This window comes from Neomonachus schauinslandi, chromosome 12, assembly GCF_002201575.2.
Source record: "Neomonachus schauinslandi chromosome 12, ASM220157v2, whole genome shotgun sequence".
NCBI lineage: Eukaryota > Metazoa > Chordata > Mammalia > Carnivora > Phocidae > Neomonachus > Neomonachus schauinslandi.
The window spans coordinates 94783177-94806276 of NC_058414.1; the positions used below are offsets into that span (position 1 = coordinate 94783177).

Here is a 23100-nt window from a genome sequence, read left to right on the forward strand (position 1 = left end):
TTTCTTTTATTGCTGAATAATATTTCATTGTATGGATGTACCACAGCTTGTTTATCTACCTATTAAAAGACATCTTTAGAACTTTTAAGTTTAGATAATTATGAATAAAGCTCCTCATTTTTCCTATATGTGCAAAGGTCTTCTCCAGTCTATGGCTTGACTTTTCATATTCTTAACAGTGTCTTTCACAGAGCACAACTTTTTAATTTTAGTGAAATGCAGCTTATTAATTTTTTAATGACGAGTTTTTGGTTTTCAGTATGTTCAGATTTTTTCTTCTCTGAAGACAGGACTGATGACTTCCCAGCTCTCTTACATGCTCAAATAAAAACCAGAAGTCACCAATTTCTCTTTGAATTTTTATTGGGGTGCCCACAGAAGTCAGAAATGGATTAATTTTGTAACAATACTGAGAGCATGATCATTCCTATATTACTTTATTATTACCACTGAAACATACTACCACAAACTTAGTGTCTTAAAACAACATGAACATATATCCTGTAATTGTAAAGGTCCTAAGTCTGAAATGTCTGCAGGATTGTGTTCTTTTTGGAGGCTCCAGGGAACAATTTATTTCCTTGTCTGTCCTTCGAATTTTCCAGTCTGCCTACATTCTTTGGCTCCACTCTCAGAGCCAGCAGCATAGCATATTCTCTTCCTCTCTGACCTCCTGCTTCCCTCTTACAAGGACTCCTGTGATTATAGTGGCCCCTGTGAATAATGCATGATAATCTCTGTATTTCACGATCTTTAACTAAATTCCTGGAATTCAGATGTCGACATCTTGGGGGGGCGGTGCATTATTCCGTCTACAGATGCCCCAGAGATGCTCCTACTATTAACAAAGATTTTAACTCTCAAAACTTTAACGATGAATTATAAAAAATATATATTATCTCATTTAATTATTATTACCAAATAATTCAAGAAGTTAATGTGCTAGCGTGTCACACTAATTCTACGTCTCTGATTCATCTATCTCAACCAACAGGTCACCTAATTTTCCTGTTTTGCTTTCCGCTTATAAAGCCCATTTGAAAGAACTAACTTGCATTTCTTGCCTAATCATGTTTATGCCTTATGTGGATGTAAATGTGCTAAGATAAATTAAAAATAATGTGGACACCTTCTTATATGACATGCCCAGTGGAACAACACTGGAGCAACAATCCTAGAACTACAAGACAATAAAAACATTTTGAGAACATTTTTGAGATTAGATTCATACAGACTGTAATCTGAAGAATCGTACAGCAAAAGACATAAAGAGAAATCATTATCTTCTGAGGTTATGAGTCATACCAGGGAAATATGAGTGGGAATTCTGGAAGGATTACAAAACCAGTAAGAGTTCATAAGGGCAGGTGAAGTCTTTCTGAGAGATCACTTGAAGAACTTTTGAAAATGAGTATATCTTCAGTAGTTTAGAACAAAGAATTTAGTATCTGTACTATTCTTGGTGCTGGTGGTTGAAAGACTGTGGACAATTTACATATTTCTCTAACTTCATAGTCCACATTTATAACACGGAAATAACATATTAAAATGGTATGTGTAAAATATATATCTGAGGTCTTGAAACACAATACAAGCTAAATCAAACCCAGTGTCATTATAATAATCTCACTGCTTTACATCCCAGTCTGATTCTTCAGTAGATGAAAATATGCACCTTCTTGGAAGGATTTACTCCCCTTAGAGATGGCAGCACAGGCTCTGTAGGCACCCATTTATTGGATATTAGGGAGACGCACATCTTATAAACCCACCTTGGGGATAAGAACTGTGAATTAGTAGAACTATTATACATCCAAGTGTTATGTCCCATAAATTGTGATATTTTCCTCAGGTTATAGTCTTTGAGATATTCGCAAATCTATTTGCATTCTATGAGAATCTATCTGCTCTTGCCCTTCCCAAATATATTTCCTCCAAAGACAGTCAAACACAAATGATCCTTGTTTCTATCCAGGAAGAATGTTTACCAAAACTTTTTCCCTTAGGAAATAGGTATGTTATGTATAGTGAGTATGGGCACTCCCTGCCCTCCAACCTGGGAAAATCTAAGTTCCTGACAGAGTCATGAAAATTGTGTTGAGCTGATCATAAAACAAGTGCAGAGAACAATAGCTACTTATTCTCCAACATCATTAGGAAGTGAGGTAAATATTTTCAACCCTGGGATTTCTCACTTTGGAGACTGCTGGAAGAAGGACTAGGTCTATCCTCTGTGGGATTGCCTCTAAGTTGAAGTAGAATCTTAAGGTAACAGCCAGAGTTAACACCACATGTAGAAGAAACTTATTTGCATTGGTAGGTGGTTTAGGATATGGATTATTGCCATAGGACAAGGAAACAGAAATCACCTGGGCTATGGTGAAAGAAAAATCATATCCAGGATGTCTGCCTTCCTGAGTCAGAGTTTGTGTTCAAGGCAGCTGCAATGGCAAAGAAATTCTCATGGGGAGCTCTTCTTAGCTGAGCTGTGAGCATGGGCATTCTGACTCCGTTTGACATCACTCTCCACATTATCTCCAACAGTGTGATTAGGGGTGGAGGCCAGACTGGATGCTCATGTGAAAATGAATAGGAGGCAAAGAAAACAATTTTTTTTCCAGTCTGTGGCTCTCTGAACTCAGCCACAGAGATGAAAGGACTTCACACACCTAGATGAAGGTATTGATGTGCAGAGATGAAAGGATAAGGTTAGGAATATGTAGCTATGAAGACCTCCACCAATAGAATTTTCAGCATAAAATTTGCTACGAATCTTGATATCATTGAGTGACTACCAGCCTAAAAACAAGTCCTAATGAGAGTGTTTATAAGCAATATTTTTTTTAAAGATTTTATTTATTTATTTGAGACAGAGAGAATGAGAGACAGAGAGCATGAGAGGGAGGAGGGTCAGAGGGAGAAGCAGACTCCCTGCCAAGCAGGGAGCCTGATGTGGGACTCGATCCCGGAACTCCAGGATCATGACCTGAGCTGAAGGCAGTCGCTTAACCAACTGAGCTACCCAGGCGCCCTATAAGCAATATTTTATTGCCTTTCACAAAACAATGACATAATTAAGGGTGACTTATAGTTATATCTGAGGTATATTCTCCCAGTTTATTCTTTTTTTTTTTTTTTAAGATTTATTTGAGAGAGTGGGGGAGAGAGCAAGAGAACGCAAGAGCATGAGGGGGGTGGGCAGCAGAGAGAGAGAGAAGCAGACCCTCCACTGAGCAGGGAGCCTAGCCCAACACAGGGCTCAATCCCAGGACCCTGAGATCATGACCTGAGCCAAAGACAGACGCCTAACTGACTGAGCCACCCAGGTGCCCCTCTCCCAGTTTATTCTTGAATGTTACTGTATATCATACTGTGGTAGCATCTGTCTTTTAGGAAATATTTTTCTGGTCCCAGAGTAGGGATGGATACTAATGCTGCTGGATTTTCTGAAACTACCATAGAGATAGAGATATATAGTAAAACTCCTTAGCTCATGAAACATTTTTCAGGGGTTCCTGTGTTGTATGTTCAATGAAAGCACACCAGGTGAGGAAGTACTTTTACTATTAATTTTCTTGAACTGATGTGCTTTAATCGCATCAATTAACAAAATGAGTCGTCGTTCAACCATCGAATGCTTTCATATTTTCTTCTCTCTTCCATTGCTATAATGACTTTATGTTCTGTGATAACTTTTATTTTTAGCTTTGGCCAATTTTTAAAAAATAATATCGACATAATGGTAACCAAAATGAGAAATAAATGATTTAATAATTCAAAATAAAAAATAACCACAATTGAAAGAAAGTCTAGAAAGTAAGATTGTGATGTGTAAGAGGCAAGTGTTCCTAATCAGTAGAAATAGGTTTTTCTTATTTAAATTAATTTTCCAGTTTAGAGATTAAACATATTTTAATTATCACTGATTGTTTCTAGTAGTGTCTAGAAAACAACTGATATTCCTGATGTTTCTAAACCAATTCTGAACTCTAGACAATTATTTTTGCAGCTAAATTTAATACCACATACTCAATACACTGTTTTATAGAATCCTCCCTCACTTGATCATATTTATAGAAAATAAAGTGTCTAGGGCACCTCGGTGGCTCAGTTGGTTAAGTGTCTGCTTTGGGCTCAGGGTCATAATCCCAGGGTCCTGTGATCGAGTCCCACATCAGGCTCCCGGCTCAGCAGGAAGCCTGCTTCTCCCTCTGACTACAGAGCCCCCCCCGCTTGTGTGCTCTCTTGCTCCCTTGCTCGCTCGCTCTCTCTCTGTCAAATGGATAAATAAAATCTTAAAAAAAAAAAAGAGGGACGCCTGGGTGGCTCAGTCGTTAAGCGTCTGCCTTTGGCTCAGGTCATGATCCCAGGGTCCTGGGATCAAGCCCTGCATCAGGCACCATACTCAGTAGGTGAGCCTGCTTTTCCCTCTCCCTCTGCCCCTGCTTATGTGCTCTCTCACTCACTCTGTCTCTCAAATAGATAAAATCTTTAAAAAGAAAAGAAATTGTCTCTGTGAGCTTTTGCCCACACAGATACTACTCCATCTTACCTGATGCTTCTCTCAGGTTTGTAGTTTAAAAACTTCAAAGGTCTGCCATGCATTGAAACTGTAACTTCCAAGTTACTTTAAGCAGCTTTTCTTCTTTTAATTAATACAATCTTTTCTTCATATTTCTCCAAATGGTAAGTGCAAATCAGATATAAACTACAAAATGCATTTGTTAAAATTTTTTCATAGGTTTATGATAGTCTAATATAAGAGACCAATTCCAATTTACACTTAGGAAACAATATATTCTTTTTTTTTTTTTTTGATGTAGTGTTCCATGATTCATTGTTTGTGTATAACACCCAGTGCTCCATGCAGAACGTGCCTTCTTTAATACCCATCACCAGGCTAAGCCATCCCCCCACCCCCCTCCCCTCTAGAACCTTCTGTTTTTCAGAGTCCATCGTCTCTCATGGTTCGTCTCCCCCTCTGATTCCCCCCCTTCATTCTTCCCCTCATATATTCCAAACTGATTAGTTGACTTATTATAGCTTTTCAAATAAAATTGTCAAATTATTGGCATTTATAACAGTAAAAATTTTCTTTAAAGCAGAAGTCACAATTTTGCAAAAACACAAGATCTCCTATTTAGCCCTCAATGTATGTGTTTTTCATTGAATATGACATTCATTTAACAAAAGCTTTGAGTGTCTTTTATATAATAATGAACAGGGTGATCACTCAAAAGGACAAAATAATGTATATGATAATACATATTCCCAGGATACATTTTATATGGTCAATGCAGCATGTGAATTCAATTGAATGGCCTCTGTATCCCATTCCTCGCTCTTTCATCCTTGACTGTGTCTTTAAAAATAGCGAGAGATTTATAATGACAATGTAATTATTTTTACTGATATCTTTGGCCAAGACTACACATTAACTATCAGCTTATAGAGTCTCTGAACTCATAGTAAGTTGGTGCTCAGAACAGCCTGAGTCCACCAAAGCAGTTAGGACCATCTTTACCCCAGACTGTTTAACTGGGCCTGTCTTGTTCTTATGGTAATTATTTTTGTATAAGCAAAGAAAGCTCTTGAATGAAGCAAGAAGTCAAGGCTCAGAGTATCAGAGGACTTTAATGCACTTTAAGGCATCCCTTTGAACTTCTGCGAATAGGTCAGTTGCCACTCAATGGATAAACAGTGAGTACCTCTGTGTGTGTCCAAGATGGATCTCACAGCACTCTCCATTCAATAAATTTCCATCTTAAATATATGGAAGAATATACAATCATTGCCAATATGTTTTCATTACTCAGATCATCCTGTTGCATGGGTCTTAAAAAAATCATATATATGAAGAAAAATTACAATTTTAGTGCAAGTGAATTTAGCTCACAATGATGTACTGAGAACTATTTATGTAGAAAATTTGCCGCAACTGTGCAAAATAAAAGAACATCTACTGTGTATATTTAAATGTTATGATGCTGTGCTAAATAATACATGATAAATTGGTTCTCTTCTGTGTAGCAGATGAGGTCCAGTTGAGAAGTCTTTTTTTTTTTTTTAAAGATTTTATTTATTTGAGAGAGAGAATGAGATAGAGAGGAACAGCATGAGAGGGGGAGGGTCAGAGGGAGAAGCAGGCTCCCCGCTGAGCAGGGAGCCCGATGCAGGACTCGATCCCGGGACTTCAGGATCATGACCTGAGCCAACTGATCATGACCTGCATTGACCAACTGAGCCACCTAGGTGCCCCGAGAAGTCTTATTTTTGATGTCAGTTACATAAGGAAAAAGAGTAATTCTTAGAGTAGACCCTAAAATTGAGAGAAAAATCACTACATTGTATAGAGTTTTAAAAACATTGTTATGTATGAGGAATGGTAAATGTTTAACAATGAGCTTTCTAGGGAGAAAGGGGGTCTTATTTATAGTGTTTACCAATATTGTAGTGTAAATACTCCTACCAGGGCCAATTTCAAGTATCCACCGTGTCACCACTGAGCATAAAGTGGGAAAGGCCTGAGTGTTAGTAAGCCAGTAAAAACCAGCTCCATCAAATATTTGGAAGTTACAGACAGAGATTATAAAATATCCATGTAATTCCTTATATTTCCTATCTTCCTTGAAATTAGAATGAATACATATGCTTGTTTCTGGCCTAAAAAAGTGAGACGTGATGTGCACCACTTCCAAGCTACAGTGGTTGTAAGCAGGTATGCATCTTCCCTCTATCCCCGTGCTGCGATCCACTAGGAGAACTTGTGTTCCATGAGGCACAGCTACAAGATGAGCAAGGGTTGCCTTGCCCATGACTGACTTTGTGTAAGTGTAAAATATATATCAGCATAAGGCATTGAGGACTTAGGGTGCATCTCTTGTGTTCTGGCAGCTGAGTATCATATAGGAAGATGAAGGGTGGTGTATGTGATAGAGTTGCCATTTGGAAAACCCCAAAAACCTAGAAAGTAAGATACTAAGACAAGGTGTGTCTGGAATGCGTCAAGCCCTTTGAGATTCAAGGTCAGGTAGATCAAGGTAGAGGGTAAGATGAGACAAGGTCTCAGGCTGGTAATTATGGGGGTTGCCTAGCTGGTTCACTCAGTAGAACGTGAGAATCTTGATCTCAGGGTCATGAGTTCAAGCCCCATGTTGGGTATAGAGATTACTTAAAAAAATATGATAGGTGATTGAAAGAAACATAGATGATAGAGATAGATAGATGTAGAGATAGATAGATGATAGATAGATAGATAGATAGATAGATAGATAGATAGATAGATAGATGATAGATAATTATGGGAGGATCAAGGTCTGCATGTTGTTTAGTCAGATTATCCCAGAGTGGTTCCTCCAGAAGTGGAGTTTGAGATGGAGTTTGCCCACAGGATATTTATTAGGGATCAACAGTTGTAGAAGGGAAGTGGAGACAGGAAACCTACAATGTCAGTGCAACAAAAGCTCATTCAACCCCACAGGCACCTCTGAAACACTTATGGTCTACCAGTTGCACCGTGATGGCTGGGCCTTTGTATCCCCACAACAGAAGCAGCACCAGAAGCACATGCACTAGGATGAAGCATCGCTGCAGCTGAGTCAACCCAAAGGAGCTGATAGCTGGCTGCTATCTACTGGCAGCTAGAGTGAAAGTCTTGCCTTCAAGTGATGACTCTCCATATCTACCATGCAGGTTGAATTCAAGTTTGAGGAGCCTCTATTTTTCTTTTTCTTTCTTTCCTTCTTTCCTTCCTTCTTTCTTTCTTTCTTTCTTTCCTTCTTTCCTTCTTTCCTTCTTTCTTCTTTTTCTGCTGTTTTCTCATATTCCACTTATCAGGTAATGGTAAGAATAACCCCAAGATAGGATATTATTCCTACTTTGAGTCAGAGATTTAAAAAGGATGCTTCTCAGGAGCCAGGATGGTAGAAGTGCCCATCAGGGGGGCACCTGGGTGGTGTGATGCAGTTGGTTAAGCCTCGGGATGGAGCTCAGTGTTGGGCTCCACACTCAGCAGGGAATCTGCCTAAGAGTCTCTCCCTCTGCCCCTCCCCCCCCACTAGTTCTCTCTCTCTCTCTCTCTCTCAAATCAATAAAATCTTTTTTTTTAAAGATTTTATTTATTTATTTGACAGAGAGAGACAGTGAGAGAGGGAACACAAGCAGGGGGAGTGGGAGAGGGAGAAGCAGGCTTCCTGCAGAGCAGGGAGCCCGATGCAGGGCTCGATTCCAGGACCCTGGGATCATGACCTGAGATTAAGGCAGACGCTTAATGACTGAGCCACCCAGGCACCCCACAAATAAATAAAATCTTTTTTAAAAAAAAAAGTACTCATCTGATAGGAAAACTACAAGGGAAGGATGAACTCAGCTTTACAAAGTCTAAACTGTGGAGTCAGCCACCTTTCCTACTGAGGAATTCTTGTCCAAGTTAAGCTTTGAAATATTTATTTTTCTTGCTTTTATTTGTCTCTTAACAAGAAAATGAAAGAAGTGTCCTTTGACTCAGCCATTCCACTCCTAGGAATATATCCTAAGCTTTTAATTTAAAAAAAAAATTTTTTTTTAGATTTTATTTATTAGAGAGAGAGAAAGAGCGTGTGTGAGGGAGAGGGCATTTGAAGCAGACTCCATGCTGATTTTGGTGGTGATGTCCTGGGTTTGTGGTGATCAGCCACCCTCTCCATTACACTATCATCATGAATTGGAAAGAGTGCGTAGGCTTGGCCGTTGCTTCCTGGATGTGTGGATTTATTCTGGCTCTGGTCCATGCAATTCTCCTCCTAAGGTTGCCCTTCTGTGGGCCCCAGGAAGTAGACCATGTCTTCTGTGAAATCCTATCTGTCCTCAAACTGGCCAGTGCTAACACCTGGATCAATGAAGCTGTCATCTTTGTTGAATGTGTAATTAACTTAATGGGCCCCTTTGCTCGGTGCTAGTCTCCTATACTAGCATCCTCCCAACCATCCTGAAAATCCAGTCAATGGAAGGCCAAAGAAAGCCTTCTCCACCTGTGTCGTTGGGCTTTTCTTTGTCACTGCCATGGTGGTTTATATGATCCCAGACTCTAGTCAAAGACAGTAGAAAGAAAAAAAGCTCTCCCTTTTTCATAGTCTCTTCAGTCCAATGCTGAATCCCTTCATCTACAGCCTCAGGAATGCTCAGGTGAAGAACGCCTTGTATAGAGCATTGCAGACAGGGTCTGTGTGAGGGGAGGATAGAACTTTTAGCTAGGTTAAATCTTTTCCCTTTGAGGTGTTGTTTGAGAATGACTTAAAGGTCAGAAAAATTACCTAACAGTAAAGTTTGATAAGAAAATGTGAATTGTTCAAGACTCTACCTGAAAGTAGAAAATATTTTGAAGTGTGAGGATAGTCTCTGGTTTGGAGCATTTTTGTTCAGGGATGAGACATCTGGATTATCAATATGCTTAATGCTATAAAAATCTATAGAGCCCATTTCTTCAAGAAATAAATTAGTATCTTAAGACAATATTTTTGTTTAATTGTTGAAACAAAATGTCAACACATTGCCCTAAATAATCAGTTCAATCATAAGCATTCACATCACCTGGTAACAAGCGATATTTTTCAGAGACATGAAAATCTCTGACTACAGTAGCTTAATATATACATCATCACTGAACTGTGTATTCCTAAAATCCCACCAGTGAGTCATATGAAGAAAGGACTGAGAGTCATTGCTGGATAGCTAATAAATTCCAAGTGTTCCAACTAGAGTTGAGAAATTCTTAGTATGTAGCAAAAACAAGCTAAAACTATCTTACAGCTCTTTATAGAAATATCTCCATCCCTCCTATACTGTGCTTTCATTTTCCCTTCCCACCTACTTCCTCCCTTATAGTTCCCACTTATGTTTTACAACACATGTAATTAAAGACAGATGTATTCTCTTAAGTACCTCACTTCCACATTATTTTTATATCTCTTGCCAAAGTTTTCCTCAAAGCTTCTGCCTTTTTATTTTCCAGAGCAGCAAAATATTTCAGGCAATAATATTTCACCTTGTCATGCCTTTCAATCATTAAAAAAGAAAAACTAGCAATATAAATTAATAAATATATGGTGGACTAGAGTAACATACTAGACTTGGCTTCTCATTAGATAAACTACATTAATAATCATGCAGGGGGTTGCCTGGGTGGCTCAGTCTGTGCTCAGCAGGGAGTCTACTGGAGATTCTCCCTCTCCCTCTGCCCCACCCCCCATGTGCTCACTCTGTCTCTCCCTCTCTCTCTCTAAATAAATATTTTTAAAAAATAATAATCATTCAGGGACTGGGACTTACAGGCAATGTCATCAAAGTGACCAAAACATCTAAGACATACTTTTCATTTCTAAATGAGTCTCTTTTCTTATGAAATTAAATCATTAAGACCCCTTTTCTTCAGTAATCTTTTAACTATATTTTTAGTTAAAATTTTAAGTGCAGGAAAAAGATTTTATACTTTTGCATTAAAAATAGTATATTGTACTGAATGGAGCGCTGGGTGTTATACGCAAACAATGAATCATGGAACACTACATCAAAAACTAATGATGTAATGTATGGTGATTAACATAACACAATAAAAAAATAGAGACACGTTAAAAAAAATAGTATATTGTCTTGAAAATAACTGGTGTCAGACTTACCCTCCTGCTGTAAATAATTACGTGATCTCAACAGCCTATAGTAAGCAATGTTTGACAGTCATTGAAATGATGGAGAAGATGCACATGAGGGAAGTATCACATTTACCGCAGCTGCCCCAGGAGGGCATTTCCCTGGTCTTCATGCAGGAATATGGAACCCAAGCAGGGATCAGAGAAAGCAGAGATCAGAGTTCAAGTCTGCTAGGTCAGTTAGGAACTGGGGGTCAGTGTACCACAGGAGGGATAGCAATAAAGAGAAAATCCTAAAAACATAAATGAAAGTGCCTTTTGAGTTCTTAGTTTTCTCCTTAATTATGTGAAAATGGGCTAAGGAAATGGGTTAAGAAAGGGAGATCTAGTAGGAAAAAGCTGCCAAGAGACTGAATTTAGAACAGAGAATCTGGAACTAAAAAATGCAGGGGAAGATACTGGAGTTCAGATCCAGCCAGAATGGGGAGATACTGGTAAAAAACTTAGGAACTCAGTTGGGACTCCAGAAGTCCCACATCTTGGGTGAATTGCCATGTTCTAGAAGTAGATGCTATATATCCCAGTAGTAAGGGAGAAAATGAAATACACTCATCATCACACAGCCTAAAACCTGGCCATAAGAGGAGCAAGGATATCTTCAAGTAATTTAACTGCTCTCTAGAAAAAAAAAAAAAAAAACCTCAAAACTCTTAGTTTCTCTAGCTTACGGCTTTATGATTTCAGCATAAAATTTTAATAATTCCTAAACATATAAAAAAGCAGGAAAATTTGAGATAAATCTGTTATTAGAAACAAACTCACAGGGCGCCTGGGTGGCTCAGTTGGTTAAGCGACTGCCTTCGGCTCAGGTCATGATCCTGGAGTCCCTGGATCGAGTCCCGCATCAGGCTCCCTGCTTGGCAGGGAGTCTGCTTCTCCCTCTGACCCTCCCCCCTCTCATGCTCTCTGTCTCTCATTCTCTCTCTCTCAAATAAATAAAAATAAAATCTAAAAAAAAAGAAACAAACTCACAGATCATCCAAATAATTGGAATAGACAAGGACATCAAAATACCTATAATCGATATAAAGAAAATTTGAAAATGAATGACAGAATATTTCAACAGAAAATAAGAATCTGTTAAATAGTCAAGTGAGCATTCTAAATCTTCTCCTAAAAATAAAAGAAAAAAGAAAAAACCTTAACATAAATAACTCATTAGATATATTTTACAGAAGACAGGATACAACTGAAGCCAGGATTGGTGAAGTCAAATACAGTTCAAAATATATTTCCAAAACTAAAGCAGTGGGAGAAAAAAAAAAAGGAAAGAACTTGAGAACAAAGTAGAGTTGTGGGAAATACTCCAAGGATCTAACAAACCTTAATTTCCTAATCCCCAAAGGAAAAAGAAAAAAAAAATGGAACAGATGAATTATTTAAAGAAATAATGACAAGAACTTATAAAGTCTGATAAGCAATATCAATACAGATTCAAGAAGCTCAAAGAACTCAAGCAGGATAAACCTAAGAAAACTTCACTGAAAATATAGTCAATGATATTGTAATACATTGTATGGTGACAGATGGCAGCTACATTTGTGGTGAGCGCAGCATAATGTATAGAGAAGTCGAATCACACTGTTATACACCTGAAACTAACATTGTATGTCAATTACACTCAAATTTTTAAAAAAGGAAAAATAAAAAGAAACCTCACTAGAAATGCACTAGTCAAACTATAGAAAATGAAAGATAAAGAAAGAAACCTTACAATGGGTCAGGGAAAAAAATGCATTACTTTCAAAGGAACAGTAAGATTTACCAAACATCATGGAAGCCAAAATACAATCTTAAAGTAGTGAAATTAAGAATACCATCTTAAAGTAGTGAAATTAAAAACTATCAACATAGAATTCCATACACTACAAAACTGTATAAAAATGATATCTCTAAATAGAAATTAGAAAGGAAGGAAACTGGGAATATCAGAAAGAAAGAAAGAAGCAAAATTAGGAGTAAACTCCATAGGCTTTTCTTATCCTCTTAAGTTTTCTAAATTGTGTTTGATGGTTCAAGCAAAAATTACAGCATTATCTGGTGCTATTCTAAACTTATGTAGGAGAAATATTGAAGACCATTATACTGTAAATTGGAGAGAGTAAAGACCTAAAAGGAGGTAAGGTTTCTGTACTTCACTGATACTGGTAAAAAAAAAAAAAATGGCATCAATTGAATGTGATGTATATATAATATCTAGAGTAACCACTAAGCTATGAACAACAACCAAAAAGCTATACAAAGAGATACAACAAGAGCACTATTGGTAAATCAAAATGGAACTCAAAAAATAGTCAAGTAACCCACAGGAAATCAGGAAAAAACATAAACCAAGATATACTTAGTCTAGGCCGTAAAAAATATCTCCACAAATTTAAAAGAAATAAAAATCATACAGAGCAGGTTCTCCATCCACAATGGAATCAAACTAGAAATCAATATAAGAAAAATAGGAAAATCTCCCAATATTTGAAAATTTTAAAATTACTTTTAGATAATCTATAAGTTAAAGTCATCTCAAGGGAAATTAAAAAAAAATACATTGAGGGGCACCTGGGTGGCTCAGTTGGTTAAGCGTCTGACTCTTGATTTTAGCTCAGGTCATGATCTCGAGGTCATGAGATTGAGCCCCACATAGGGCTTCATGCTGGGCGTGGAGCCTGCTTGGGATTCCCTCTCTCCCGCTCTGCCCCTCCCCTGTTCATGCACTCCCACTCTCTCTCTCAAAAAAAAAAAGAAAAAAGTTTTAAAAAAATACTTTGAATGAAAATGAAAACATTGTTGAGAGGGAAATATTTCAATAAATGCTTATATTACAATAAATATGCATTAGAAAAGAGGAAAAGTCTCAAAGCTACAATGAGATATCATCTCTCACCTGTCAGAACGGCTAAAATAAAAAACACAAGAAACAAGTGTTGGCAAGGATGTGGAAAAAGGAGAACCTCTTGCACTGTTGGTGGGAAGGCCTACTGGTGCAGCTCCTGTGGAAAACAGTATGGAGGTTCCTTAAAACATTGAAAACAGAAGTACCCTACAACCCAGCACTGGACCTACTGGGTATACTTCTCAAAAATACAAAAACACGAATTCAAAGGTATACATGCACACTATGTTTATTGCAGCATTATTTATAATAGCCAAATTATGGAAGCTGGCCAAGTGGCCATTGATAGACGAATGGATAAAGAAGATGTGGTATATACATATATATATATATATATATATATATATAATGGAATAGTATTCAACCATAAAAAAGAATGAAATCTTGCCACTTGCAATGACATGGATGGAGCTAGAGAATATAAAATAAATCAGAAAGACAAATACCATATGATTTCACTCATATGTGGAATTTTAGAAACAAAACAAATGAGCAAAGGAAAGAAAGAGACAAACCAAGAAACAGAACTTTCACTCATGGTTACCAGAGGGGAGGTGGGTGGCAGATGGGTGAAATGGGTGATGGTGATGAAGGAGTGCACTTATTGTAATGAGCACTAGGTGATGTATGGAATTGTTGAATCACTATATTGTACACCTGAAAGTAATATAACACCATATGTTAACTATATTGGAATTAAATGAATGAATAAATACATAAGTACATAAATAAGGAAAGTCTCAGATGAATAATAGATATACCTACCTCAAGAACCTAGAAAAAGAAGAGCAATATAAAGTCAGAGCAAGCGGGGGAGGGGAGGGAATTAATGAATATAAGCACAGAAAACCCTGAAATTTAAAACCAAAAATCTTCAAGGTAAATCATTAAAACAAAGAGTTGGGTTTTTTTTAAAGATCAATAAAACTTAGAAACCTCCAATAGTACTTGTAAAGACACGACTTAAAAATATTAGAATGAAATGGGGGATATCACTGTAGACATCAAAGGATGATAAAGGAAATTACAAATAACTCAGATTAAATGAACCACTTCCTTGAAAATCACAAACTACCACAACTCACCTAATATGAAGAGTTCACTCACATAATCCTGTAACTACTAAGGAAATTTAATTCACAATTTTAAAACTACCAAAACATAAATCTCAGGAAAATGACTTATACACACAACAACAACAACAACAAAAGCTTATACACAAATGTAGAAGATTTTTTGGTAATAGCTCAAAACGGAAATAATCCAGATGTTCACCCACAGGTAAGTGGTTATACTGTGGAGCATCCACACTATAGAGTATAGCTCAGTAATAAAAAAGAGCTACTATTGATATATGCAACAACCTGGATGAATCTCCAGAGGAAAAAAAGCCAGTCACGTAAGATTATATACTATATGATTCCGCTTATGTAATAGTTTTGAAATATCAAAATTATAGAAGCAGAGAAAAGGTTGTGGTTGAGGACAGAGTGAGAGTGGGAAGGAGGTGGGCGTGACTAGAAAAAAGGCACCATGGGAGGTTCTTGTAGTGATGAAAATATTATGCACCTGGACTGAACCAGTGTCAATAAGCTGATTGTGATTTTGTATCACAGTTTTGAAAGATGTTACCAAAGGGAAAATAGTAAAGAGTGCACAGTATTATAATGGTAATATAATAACCCTTGTATTATTTCTTACACTGGTGTGTGAACCTACAATTATATCAAAATAAAAGTTCAACTAAAAATGAAAAATTTTAAAGTTAAAAAATATTTAACAGCATAAATCTTACAGAAAAATTCACATGAAAATTTAAGGAAAGTATCAATAATTTTGGAAAAAACAAAATTGGAAACTTTACACTTCTGATTATAAGGCTTAATATATAGTGTTGAATTAACCATATTAGTTTAAGGATAAATCAGTAGAATAGAGAATACAATAATAGATCCATATGTATTTCATCAGTATTCTTGACAAATTGCCAATGTAATTAGATGGGTCAATAATACATCTTTTCAGTTGGACATCTTTCCAAAAAAAAATAAAAGATACTCCACCCATATTTCCTACCATACACAAAGATAATTTGAGGTGTATCTTAGATCTAAACATGAAAGCAAAGGATTACTCTTCTAGGAGAAAAATTGCAGTATGACCTTTGGGTAGGTTGTTTTCTTAAGCAGGAAGCTAAAAGCACTAATCATAAAAGAAGAAATTAAGCTGATGCCATTACAACTAATAATTTCTGTTTATCAAAAGAATCAGTAGGAAAGTGTAGAGGCAAACCACAATCTGGGAGAAGATAGCTTTGGTACACATGTTCAACAAAGCACTTAGATCTAGATTCTCTAAAGAAAGTCTACAAATCGATGGGAAAAAACTCAATTAAAAACTGGGCAAAAGATTTGAACAGGTACTCCATACAAAAGGTTATTCAAAAGATCAATAATCATACGATAATGTGTGCAGTACAATTAATCATCAATAAAATCACAAATATCACAATGGCTAATATAAAATTAATATCAAGTGGTGGGAAACTAAAATTATAAAACCATACTGAAAAACCATTTGGCAATATCTAGTAAAGTTAAACATGTGCCTGTCCTAGGATTTGGCAATTCTATCCTTGGTATACACCCACTGAAAACATGTATAAGAATATTCATAGGGGCGGGGCGCCTGGGTGGCTCAGTCGGTTGAGCGTCTGCCTTCAGCTCGGGTCATGATCCCAGGGTCCTGGGATGGAGCCCCGCATCGGGCTCCCTGCTCAGCGGGAAGCCTGCTTCTCCCTCTCCCATTCCCCCTGCTTGTGTTCCCTCTCTCGCTCTCTCTCTCTGTCAAATAAATAAAAATTTGAAAAACCTTTAAAAAGAATATTCATAGGGGCACCTGGGTGGCTCAGTCAGTTAAGTGTCTGCCTTCAGTTACAACAGCCACAAACTAGAAATAACCCAAATTTCCGTTATTCCGTTATCTATCAGTAGAATAGTGAACTATTCATATTATTATGCAGCATAAAAAATGATATAACAGCATGGATAAATCTCAAAGACATTATATTGAGTCAAAGAATCCAGACATAAAAACATGTACATACTGTATAATTTATTTATATAAGACTCAAAAACAGGCAAAGCTAATTTGTTGTAACAGAAGTCAGAATTCCCTCAGAATAAGGAAGTCATTTGGGGCAGGGGTGGTAGGGTGAGGGGAGAAGACAAAGGAGTTTTCTGTTGTGATGAGGATGTTCTACACCTTGATCTGCATGGAGCTTACACAGGTGTGTCAATATATACAAAGTATTGGATCTAGACACTTCATAGCTCTAATATTTGGCCATTTGATCAGGCGACCACATAGATTGGAAGGTAGATGAAGATGTCATGTGAAGTCTCTGGCAAGCCCCAATCAGTAAATCGTAGCACAGGCAACAGGGACTCTGCTTCAGGATATTTCCTTCTATACCAGAAGACAATACACATTTCAAAAACACAACTCTTCATGTACTACTGAACCTTAGCAGAGACTACTCATAGAGTCTCAAGTAACTATAAATGCAGGATTGCCTATCTTGAGCTGAGATGTTATACGACCCACCAAATCATAAGATTAAGTGATCACGGCAGCCATGCCTCACACAAAGAATGTGGTATAACTCAGGAAGAACAAGTGCAAAAGACAAAAGTAAGCAGAATGGCCCAGATCCTCACATTCCTGTATCACTTATATCACTGATGGTTCTTCCCTCTCTGTGCAGTGTATCTGCCACGCAGGTGTGGGGTTTTAAAGGTAATTGGTAAGGGTAAAACTATCATTGCCCAGAACTGGCAATTAACGTAGTCATTTACCTTGTGCGGACAGAAGTTGCCAGAAGTGAGAATATGCATGGACTCCTGGAAATTGGCAAATGGTGTGACTGGTTGGTCATGCATCTGGAAGGAGCACAGTTGGAATATTAGGTGAACAGAGCACAAAGTAGGAGAATCTGCATATCCTACATTAATGCCAAATAAGCAAGTGACTCTGTGATGCAGAATGACCTGGAATGTTGGACCTCTCTTGGCAAGGCCAAGTGGGATGCCCAGAATGAGCTGAAAGGGACTTCCATGGAAGATGTCATGAAAAATTATACCTACAAAGCAGAAGATCTAAAGAAAAATATAAAATATAAGGGACTGGATTTGGCTACTAGGCACACATTTCCTCTAAACTGATATAATGCCTTGTTTTTCTAATACTGTGGATAAAGTCAAATGATGAAAATAACTGGCTAACCCAGTTCCTCAAGATTGTCCAGGATATAATTCTAATAGATTATGGCCTGAAGCAGCTTCTGAGTCATTTTTTCTGTAGATAAATTAAAAGTGCTTTTGTTAAAAGCCCATCATTAATCAGGTATAAGATGATTCAGTCAGAATGTCAGCCAGCCTTTGTTCTTGGCCATCCCAGTGATTGCACAGTGAGCAAACAAATGCAGTAGCCATGGCAACAGAGATGGAGGCTTTGCATGAATCCAACAGCATAGGGTGCCCCTCACCAAGACTGCTCTACTCTGCTGCTCTGCTCAGCTGAATATATGTTCTGTCAGCAGCAGAGACCAGTGCTGGGCTCTCAATATGGTACCTTCCTCTTAAGGAGACCAGTAAGTCAGTTGTTGGCATTCCAGTTCTTTGCACCTTATGAGCAATGATTCATCATGATTATGGATGATACACATTACAACTATGAACTTCCCTTTCTTGTCTGCAGTACCTTGGTCAGTACCTCTATTGGAGAGCTATTAGGATATCTGACTTCTGATATGCTTTCCAACATAACATCACCTTAGTTCATTAGACCTGCTTCACAGCTAAGGAAGTAACAATGGGAAAATTACCAACGGATTCACTTCTCCCAGCTCATACTGTGTTACTCAGAAATTATAGACCTGATAGAAACTATGACCTGACACACAGATTTGGAACACTGGATTGTTGATAACATCCTGCAGCATATACTGTGATAGTATATGCCTACTTTGGTAGGTAGATTACATATATTTAGCTTCATCCATAAGGGTAGAGAGGACAGGAGTTGGCCCTCTGCTTTTACAGAGCTCTATCTATCCCATGAGGGCAGGATCAGAAGTTATCAAAAAGGGAAAATTTTCTAAAGTAAACTTTGCTCAGCCCTTGTGCTCATCTGTTCTTCCAGACAGGTCAACAAATACCAGGGCATGTCTAACATCAATTCCCAGCATGCTCGCACATCTCCAGATTTATGCTCAAGGATTTAGGATCTGAGTTGCTCTCTAAAATGATGTAACGATTAAGGCCTTTGAATTCAAGTTCATTTTCCTACCACCTTCAGGATGGTTGGAAATTTAGACTACACTAAAGGAAATAAGGCTGTAGAAATTAATGTCAAGGTTCTACCTCACTATCAAAGAATAACCAGGCATGGATCTTTGAATCTCCCAAGTGCCTCCTGAATGTTTAGGACCTGGAACAACATAATAATTCATGAAACTGTAACAAATTCATGTATTTGGGTAGCTGTAATATTCATGTGGTGCCAGAATATGGCACCAGTTAGTTATGAAGAGACTACTTGTTTTTACCTTAACTTTTAAAGATCTCACTATCTCTCTCTGGCTTCCTGAAAGACAGAAATAGACAGGGACTGCCAGCATTCTACCCTCAGGAGGATAACAGTGGTTGAGTTCTTCATGTCTCTGTAGGGAGCATGCCTGTACAAAGGAGACCTACTGTCTCATACCCTACACAGAGCTCTCATGGCAATTGGGAAGGTACCTTGTAGAGATGATAAGTTAATAAAGCCTTCTCTTAAAGGCAACTTGAAGAGCAAAGATCCTTCCTTGGCAGTTCTCAGATGAGCAACAAGGCTTCTAGCACCGTCAGTAACTTCAGCCACACTAGATATGTTTGCTTTTCTGCATGAAGACTTATTGGGGTCTTTATACAACAGTCATCTCTAGACACACAGGTTTCCTATCACCTTTGTGAATTCTGGTCAAATATATTTTAACATCATTTTCGTTGCCTGTTAGCTTTTACTATCACAATTTAATATCATGCAAAAGTACATTGTTATTAATGCTTAAAGTTTGCTCACTGATAGTTTAAATAGTAGGATATTCTGAGTAAAATATATTTTTAAACTATCAATATATTAATACAATCAATGTATTAATGGCTATTTTTGACTGGTAGCTATTTTTAAGGTAAGGAGGTAAGTGTGTGCAGGTGACTTTCTTGTAGATATTTAATATTAAAAAAAGCACTTCTTTATTAAAAAACTAGATTTAAAGTGTCACTCAGAGAGAGAAGTCAAATATCTAAATATACAAGGAAGACTATTCAGAGTTATTGAATAAGTGTACAAATGCTTATCTATTTAGTATGTGCAGTAGTATGAGGCCAGATTGCTAGCAGTGAGTAGGAGCTTGGAGTTCCTATCATGACAGCTCCACCGGCAGAACAATAGTAGGTACATTATAGGAGATCAATAAATACTCGAAATTACTTCCAACATCCTGCACATAGCAGTTATTATTGGAATGGTAATAAGAGAGTTTTGGTGCAAATGGGATCATTTTTAAGCAGGCTTATAATTTTGTGGCCATTTAAATTAAAGATTTATTGCTCATCCTTGCTGTCTCCAAGACAAGATGATCTTACATCAAGGACAGGAATGAAGTGTAAGGGAGAAGGGCAATATCATGTTTGTCCTTAATTTTAATTGTGGAATCATAGAGTAAGAAAGATGATTTAGTTCAATCTCTCAAGGACTTCAGAGACCCCTTCTGCAGTATCCTTCACAGTAGCTATTGTCACCTGCAGAGATGGTGTCTAAAACTGGGTATTTCTAGAGTATTTACCAATATTGAGTCAAAATTTAAAAAAAGTTACTGATTCTGTTTTTATGCTTAGATAAACAATAGTACAAATCTATTCATTCACATAAATGTTCATCTAAATATTATGGAAATCTAAATAATAAAAGTGATATTTTAAGCCGAAAATAAGTCTTTATACTCAAGAGGGGATTTGGTGAGATATTAGTTGTGGAGGTGACAGTAGATGCAAGAGTGGAAAGTGTGTTTAGACAGGCAGGCGAGAGGTTAATGGCTAATGGTGAATATGGTCAATGGTATATCTAACCCTAGGATATTCTATCCTAATGATCCTTTCCAACTCAAGATTAGACTTTTCACAGTTTAAGGACATGGGCATGTGTATCAGTTAGGAGTCATTATTTTGGGGAAAAAAAAACCAGAATAGTTCTGACTAATATAAGCAAAGAAAGGCAGAATTTATTTGAAAAACATGGGGTAGCTCACTGAATGAAACAAAAACCATGTATTTGATTAACGTGTGACACAATATTTATTTTGAACATTTAGCCTCTGCCAAAAATATTAACAAAAACAAAGGAAACATGTATTTGTGTGTGTGTGTATATGTATTTTTAAATTTATTTCAGGGCTACCTTTAAACATTAAAATACACAAAAAATTTACTGAAAGTGTTTTTTTTTATTTCAATCACAATGTTTTATGATTCTTTTTAAAAATTTTTTTATTGTTATGTTAATCACCATACATTACATCATTAGTTTTTGATGTAGTGTTCCATGATTCATTGTTTGTGTATAACACTCAGTGCTCCATGCACAGCGTGCCCTCTTTAATACCCATCACCAGGCTAACCCATCCTCCCACCCCCCTCCCCTCTAGAACCCTCAGTTTGTTTTTCAGAGTCCATCATCTCTTATAGTTCATCTCCCCCTACTGAAAGTGTTTCTGAAGACTTTTCTATTCTATAAAAAGATTTCAAACAAATTAAGATAAATTTATTTTTAAAGATTTCTTTTAAATATTAACTCAGTTTATTCTGTCATAGGGATATGGGAGACAATATGACATCTGTCACAGAGTTCACCCTACTGGGATTCCCTCTTGGCCTGAGGATTCAGATTCTTCTCTTTGGGCTCTTCTCTCTGTTCTATGTCTGTACCCTGCTGGGGAACGGGATCATCCTGGGGCTCATCTGGCTGGACTCCCGACTGCACACCCCCATGTACTTCTTCCTCTCCCACCTGGCCTTCGTCGACATAGCCTATGCCTGCAACACCGTGCCCCAGATGCTGGTGAACCTCCTGAAGCCAGACAAGCCCATCTCCTTTGCTGGCTGCTTGACACAGACCTTTCTCTTTTTGACATTTGCTGTCACAGAATGTCTTCTCCTAGTTGTGATGTCTTATGATCGGTTTGTGGCCATCTGCCACCCCCTCCGATATTCTGCCATTATGAACTGGAGAGTCTGTATCACCCTGGTGCTGACTTCTTGGACTATTGGAGTCCTTCTGTCTTTGATTCATCTCATGTTACTTCTACCCTTACCATTCTGTAGATTCCAGAAAATCAATCACTTTTTCTGTGAAATCATGGCTGTTCTCAAACTTGCCTGTGTAGATACACACATCAATGAGATTGTGGTATTGGCTGGAGCAATTTCTGTACTAGTGGGACCCCTCTCCTCAATTGTAATCTCATATATGTGCATCCTCTGTGCCATCCTTAGAATCCAGTCTGGGGAAGGTCAAAGAAAAGCCTTCTCCACCTGTTCATCCCATCTCTGTGTGGTTGGACTCTTTTATGGCACAGCCATTATAACGTATGTTGGGCCCAGATATGGGAACCCCAAGGAGCAGAAGAAATATCTCCTCCTGTTTCACAGCCTTTTCAATCCCATGCTCAACCCTCTTATCTATAGTCTCAGGAACTTAGAAGTGAAGAATGCCTTGAAGAGAGTGCTAGGAATAGAGAGAGACTTATGAAAAGATTATGGCATCAGGGTTGACAGTGACCTAAGAAAATACTATCTCAAGAGATTCCACCCCCAACTTAGCATAAGAATTATCTGAGACAATATAAATAAGATGAAAACAGGGAGGCAAACCATAAGAAACTCTTAACTCTAGGAAACAAACTAAGGGTTGGTGGAGGGGAGGTGGGTGGGGAGATGGGGCAACTGGGCGATGGGCATTAAGGAGGGCACTTGATGTAATGAGCACTGGGTGTTTTATGCAACTGATGAATCACTAATTCTACCCCTGAAACTAATAATACACTATATGTTAACTAAATTGAATTTCAATAAAAATTTTTTTTAAAATAGAGCCATCTTCTGAACCACCACTTAAATCACTAATTCAATAGATGTGGGATGTATCCTAGAGATCTATATCTTCAAATATTACCAAATTGTGATGCAGCTGGTCCATGAACCAGGATTTGGAAGCTGCAGATCTAGAACAATACCCTTTATAATATCTTCATCAAGCTATGGTCTAGCCTCATGCCTCCCAAAATGGTTATCTCAAAACACTAGCTTCTCAAGGGCTTTAAAAATAAACTCTATGGTAAAGGGAGTTTGAAAATTATTGCATATTAAACGCCTTACTTTAGAGCTCACAATTCATATTAACATAGTGAAAACTAAAAATTTCTATGGTGAA

At 37.6% G+C, this 23100-nt stretch overlaps 1 protein-coding gene and 1 pseudogene across 1 annotated transcript; both read left to right on the plus strand.

The window, feature by feature from the left end:
• The first annotated feature begins 8629 nt into the window (after positions 1-8629).
• LOC110582800 lies at positions 8630-9207 on the plus strand (annotated as a pseudogene).
• Positions 9208-21486: 12279 nt separating this feature from the next.
• On the plus strand, positions 21487-22419 carry LOC110582901 (olfactory receptor 13-like). Its single transcript, XM_021692936.1, has one exon. It carries the CDS (start codon positions 21487-21489, stop codon positions 22417-22419), a length of 933 nt encoding a protein of 310 aa, XP_021548611.1.
• The last annotated feature ends 681 nt before the right edge of the window (positions 22420-23100 follow it).